The sequence below is a fragment of the Bombina bombina genome, chromosome 8 (assembly GCF_027579735.1).
Source record: "Bombina bombina isolate aBomBom1 chromosome 8, aBomBom1.pri, whole genome shotgun sequence".
Lineage (NCBI taxonomy): Eukaryota > Metazoa > Chordata > Amphibia > Anura > Bombinatoridae > Bombina > Bombina bombina.
In genome coordinates this window covers 335,399,706-335,405,705 of record NC_069506.1, presented here as the reverse complement: position 1 = coordinate 335,405,705, position 6,000 = coordinate 335,399,706, and the positions used below count along the sequence as shown (strand labels likewise).

The window sequence follows — 6,000 nt, the reverse complement described above, 5'->3', positions numbered from 1 at the left end:
TTTATGTTTGTGTTTATGTGTATGTGTGTATGTATGTGACTGTGTGTGCATTTATGCATGTATGTTTGTGTATGTGTATGTATATATGTGACTGTGTGTGTATTTATGTATGTATGTTTGTGTGTATGTATGTATGTGATTGTGTGTGTATTTATGCATGTATGTTGGTGTTTATGTGTATGTGTGAATGTATGTGACTGTGTGTGTATTTATGCATGTATGTTTGTGTTTATGTGTATGTGTGAATGTATGTGACTGTGTGTGCATTTATGCATGTATGTTTGTGTGTGTATGTATATATGTGACTGTGTGTGTATTTATGTATGTATGTTTGTGTGTGTGTATGTATATATGTGACTGTGTGTGTATTTATGTATGTATGTTTGTGTGTATGTATGTATGTATGTATGTATGTATGTGACTGTGTGTGTATTTATGAATGTATGTTTGTGTTTATGTATGTATGTGACTGTGTGTGTATCTATGCATGTTTGTTTGTGTTTATGTGTATGTATGTGTGTATGTGACTGTGTGTGTGTATTTATGCATGTATGTGTGTGTTTATGTGTGTATGTATGTGACTGTGTGTGTATTTATGTATGTATGTGTGTGTGTATGTATGTATGTGACTGTGTGTGTATTTATGCATGTATGTGTGTGTGTATGTATGTATGTGACTGTGTGTGTATTTATGCATGCATGTGTGTGTGTGTGTGTATATATGTGACTGTGTGTATTTATGCATGTATGTCTGTGTTTATGTATGTATGTATGTGACTGTGTGTGTATTTATGCATGTATGTTTGTGTTTATGTGTGTGTGTGTGTATGTGTGTGTGTATGTTTGTGTGTATGCATGTATGTGTGTGTGTGTATGTATGTGTGTGTATCTTTGTGTGTATGTGTGTGTATGTATGCATGTATGTGTGTGTGTATGTGGGTGCGTATGTATGTATGTATGTATGTGTGTGTGTGTGTGTATGTGTGTGTGTATGTTTGTGTGTATGCATGTATGTGTGTGTGTGTGTGTATGTTTGTGTTTATGTGTGTGTGTATGCATGTATGTGTGTGTGTATGTCTGTGCGTATGTATGTATGTATGTATGTATGTATGTGTGTGTGTGTGTATGTTTGTGGAACCAGCAGATTACAGACCTTGTTACTACAGCATGGGGGGAGTGGGTAAACAGTGTCAGTCTATAAAGTACCACTATATACAGTACGGGGGGGGGCTGGACCATTTCACAGACTACTGTGGTCACTTTATAAAGTACTGGGGCGGGTAGGGTCAGGCCAGCCATTTCACAGGCAGATTACAGACTGTGTCACTAACTCACTATATACAGTACTGGTGGGTTAAACAGTGTCACAATATACAGTAATAGGGGGTCAGACCATCTCACAGACTGTGGGCACAGGGTACTTCCTTTTTCAGACATGTAATCTAATTCACAATTTTTTTTTCTGTGTTAAATGTTAAAAAAAAATATATGTATCAAATACACATTTTTTGGGGTGGCTTGGGGGGCCCTTCTTAGATTCTTGCACCTGGGCCCTGTGGTTTCTAGTTACACCTCTGTGGTGGCCCATGGGCCACATGCAGTACTCTGCACTATTTTTTGCTACACCTGGCTTAAACCAGAACTAAGAATGTGCATCATGGTTGTGTGGTCCAAGGAAAAGGTGGGACTAAGATGTGGGCTTTGGGGACTTCTGGTTAGTGAGCAAATAAGGTAGCCACAACTCAAAAGAGCCCTGTGGGGGGGAGAACAGCAGAAAGAGGGTACCCTGCAAATTCACTTTAATCTGACCCTGTGCCACTGGATAGCTGGGTAACGTATTATTATTTAGTTCTACATTTATATGTGGCCCTTAAAGGCTTCCGAAATATGGCCCTCGTGTGTTAAGAAGAACATAGTCTTACATTAAATTCATTACAAATTATACAAAGTGCTTTATTAATCCAGTATAGTTTAATCAAATAGAAGTTAAATCTTATATGACTGTTTACAACTGAATATTTATTTCAGCATATCATTCTGAATAACAAAAAGCTTCGAAAATATCAAGTTTTAGTAGAATTCTTCTCCACCAAGCACCATGAACCTGATTTTGATAGCCCTGTTTTATTGGCCCTGAAAAAGAAAAACGAAAAGTGCACATAAATAATATTTCTTACACTTATATTAGGGACTTAAGGATAATAATTTGTTGTTTGCTGTTTTGATCCAGCCTTTCAATTCTGAGTCAAATAGTTCCAAAGATAGTTACATAAAATGAGTACAGTGAAAGGAAAGGAAACAAAAATGACCAAATTAAACATTCATGATTCAGATAGAACATGCAATTTTAAGAGATTTTTCATTTTATTCTATTTTTAATGTTCTATTTGTATCCTTGGTTGAAAAGCATTCCTAGGTAGGCTCTTGCCATTGGCTCACCAGTTGTGTTCATCTAGCTCCCAGTAGTGCATGTTACTCTGGAGCTGACTTTAACTGTGTGTTTAAAACCTTTGCAAGTTATATGCAAGCAACAGTGCATTATTACAATGTGTTTCTTTTTAAACTTTTATGTCCTTTTAAATTTACAACGTAAAACAGATAGAAACGGTAATCTAATATAAAAAGTATTCCTGTACCAAACAGATAGACAGACTGACAGACAGAGATAGACTGACAGACAGACTGACAGACAGAGATAGACAGACATGATCACCAAAAGGTTAGAAAAACAGCACACCTTCTTTGCTTGTAGTAGGGCACGGAATAAAGGACTTGCCAGGTCCCAATCAATCCAAGTATAAAGAATATTCCAGCCTCCAATTTCTTTAAAAGACCTTTATTTCATATAGGGTCCTGAGTAGAAATTACAACGTTTCAAGCCTAAACAGGCTCTTAATCATGTATAATTGAATACACACAGGTACATGTCTTTAACCCCTTAATGACCACAGCACTTTTCCATTTTCTGTCCGTTTGGGACCAAGGCTATTTTTACATTTTTGCGGTGTTTGTGTTTAGCTGTAATTTCCCTCTTAATCATTTACTGTACCCACACATATTATATACAGTTTTTCTCGCCATTAAATTAACTTTCTAAAAATACCATTATTTTCATCATATCTTATAGTTTACTATAAAAATTTTTATAAAATATGAGGAAAAAATGGAAAAAAAACACACTTTTTTTAACTTTGACCCCCAAAATCTGTTTCACATCTACAACCACCAAAAAAAAAAACATGCTAAATAGTTTCTAAATTTTGTCCTGAGTTTAGAAATACCCAATGTTTACATGTTCTTTGCTTTTTTTGAAATCTATAGGGCCATAAATACAAGTAGCACTTTGCTATTTCCAAACTACTTTTTTTCAAAATTAGCGCTAGTTACATTGGAACACTGATATCTTTCAGGAATCCCTGAATATCCCTTGACATGTATATATATTTTTTTAGAAGACATCCCAAAGTATTGATCTAGGCCAATTTTGGTATATTTCATGCCACCATTTCACCGCCAAATGCGATCAAATACAAAAAATCGTTCACTTTTTCACAAATTTTTTCACAAACTTTCGGTTTCTCACTGAAATTATTTACAAACAGCTTGTGCAATTATGGCATAAATGATTGTAAATACTTCTCTGGGATCCCCTTTGTTCAGAAATAGCAGACATATATGGCTTTGGCGTTGCTTTTTGGTAATTAGAAGGCCGCTAAATGCCACTGTGCACCACACGTGTATTATGCCCAGCAGTGAAGGGGTTAATTAGGGAGCATGTAGGGAGCTTTTTTGGGGTAATTTTAGCTTTAGTGTAGGGTAGTAGACAACCCCAAGTATTGATCTAGGCCCATTTTGGTATATTTCATGCCACCATTTCACCGCCAAATGCGATCAAATTAAAAAAAACATTAAATTTTTCACAATTTTAGGTTTCTCACTGAAATTATTTACAAACAGCTTGTGCAATTATGGCACAAATGGTTGTAAATGCTTCTCTGGGATCCCCTTTGTTCAGAAATAGCAGACATATATGACTTTGGCGTTGCTTTCTGGTAATTAGAAGGCCGCAAAATGCTGCTGCGCATCACACGTGTATTATGGCTAGCAGTGAAGGAGTTAATTAGGAAGTTTGTAGGGAGCTTGCAGGGTTAATTTTAGCTTTAGTGTAGAGATCAGCCTCCCACCTGACACATCAGACCCCCTGATCCCTCCCAAACAGCTCCCTTCCCTCCCCCACCCCACAATTGTCCCCGCCATCTTAAGTACTGGCAGAAAGTCTGCCAGTACTAAAATAAAAGTTTTTTGGGGGGTTTAGGTTTTTAAAAAAAAAATTAAAAAATTCTTCTGCTGTGTAGGACCCCCCTTAGCCTCCAACCTCCCTGATCCCCCCCCCCAACACCTCTGCAACCTTCCCCATCTGCCTTATTGGGGGCCATCTTGGGTACTGGCAGCCAGTACCCAGTTTGCAGAAAAAAGGGCTTTTTTTTCTTAGTTTTTTTTTCTGTAGTGCAGCTTCCCCCCCCCCAGACAAACCCCCACCACCTCACTGATCGTTTTTTTTTTTTTAACAGATTCCTTTTTTACCATTATTTTTTAACACCTTTTTCTGTAGTGTAGCGGTTCCCACCCGCTCCCTCCCCGTGCATGCACCCGCCCCCGCCCTCCCGTGCACGCGCGCACGTCCGTGCGCACCCCCGGGCATCCCCGCCCACGATCCCGCCCCCTCCACATCTCCAGGGCCATCGATGGCCGCCACCCGCCTCCCGGTCCTGCTCCCACCCACCAACGAAGGAAGCCACCGATCTCCTGTGCAGAGAGGGCCACAGAGTGGCTCTCTCTGCATCGGATGGCTTCAAAAGGTTATTGCAGGATGCCTCCATATCGAGGCATCACTGCAATAACCGGAAAGCAGCTGGAAGCAAACAGGATTGCTTCCAGCTGCTTTCCACACCGAGGACGTGCAGGGTACGTCCTCAGGCGTTAACTGCCTTTTTTTTGAGGACGTACCCTGCACGTCCTCGGTCATTAAGGGGTTATATCCCCTTACCTGTTTATTCAACATCCTGTGTTAAGCTAATTGCACAACAGTGCCATCTTGTGGATATAAAATTCAATGCAGCACAAAGTTATCACAGGATGTGCACAAACATACAACAAAACATTTACTTAAAAAAAACACATATATCTATGTACAAAATTTAAAAGAGGTACATAACACAACTTTTTAGAAAAAATGTGTGGTTCAACTCATGTTTTTTTATATATTATTCAAAATGTATACATAATTCTTTTCTCAATAATTATTCGGAAAAAAAGACTAATCAAAATCCTTGTTCATGCCTTTTGGTCTCATTGATTCCAATTTATATACCCAAAACATTTCCCTCATCTTCAACAAATGTTCTCTATCTCCACCTCTTCTAGGCCTATCAACCTGTTCTAAGATTTGAAACCTAAGTTGGCTGATATTATGACCCATAGAGAGGAAGTGAGAGGATACTGGAGCTTCTTTATTTTTGCATCTAATGTTGGATTTATGCTCAGTTATCCTCTCCCTTACCTCTCTACAGGTCTCACCAATATAAATTTGGCCACATGGGCATTTAATAAGGTAGATACAGTATGTGGCTCTACAAGTTAAATATTTGTTAATTTTAAATCTCTTCCCAGTGGTGGGATGATAAAAACTATCTCCCTTGATCATGGAACTGCAGTTGCTGCAATTCAGGCATGGGTAGCAACCTAGTTTCTTAGGCCCAATAGTCTCTGGCTTTCTTGTTTATGGCTACCAATGTCTGAATGCACCAACATATCTCTAATGCTCCTGTTCTTTTTATAAGCCACCATTGGGTTTTCTCTGAATTCAATAATTTCTGGGTGGCACTCTCTTATTATACGCCAATTCTTCTTTAGAATACCAGTGACTTTGTTGCTCAACCTATTATATTGTGTAACAAAAATCATACGATTAGTTTTTGGTTGCTTACTTATCTTATCTGT

At 38.4% G+C, this 6,000-nt stretch overlaps 1 protein-coding gene across 1 annotated transcript in view; it reads right to left on the bottom strand.

The window, feature by feature from the left end:
- Window positions 1-1,928: 1,928 nt before the first annotated feature.
- LOC128639268 (pulmonary surfactant-associated protein C-like) overlaps window positions 1,929-6,000 on the bottom strand; it is an 80,549-nt gene continuing 76,477 nt past the window's right edge. Inside the window, exon 6 of the mRNA XM_053691570.1 lies at window positions 1,929-2,133. Coding sequence (XP_053547545.1) covers window positions 2,125-2,133 — 9 coding nt within the window. The 3' untranslated portion in view covers window positions 1,929-2,124. The remainder of the gene's footprint in view (window positions 2,134-6,000) is intronic.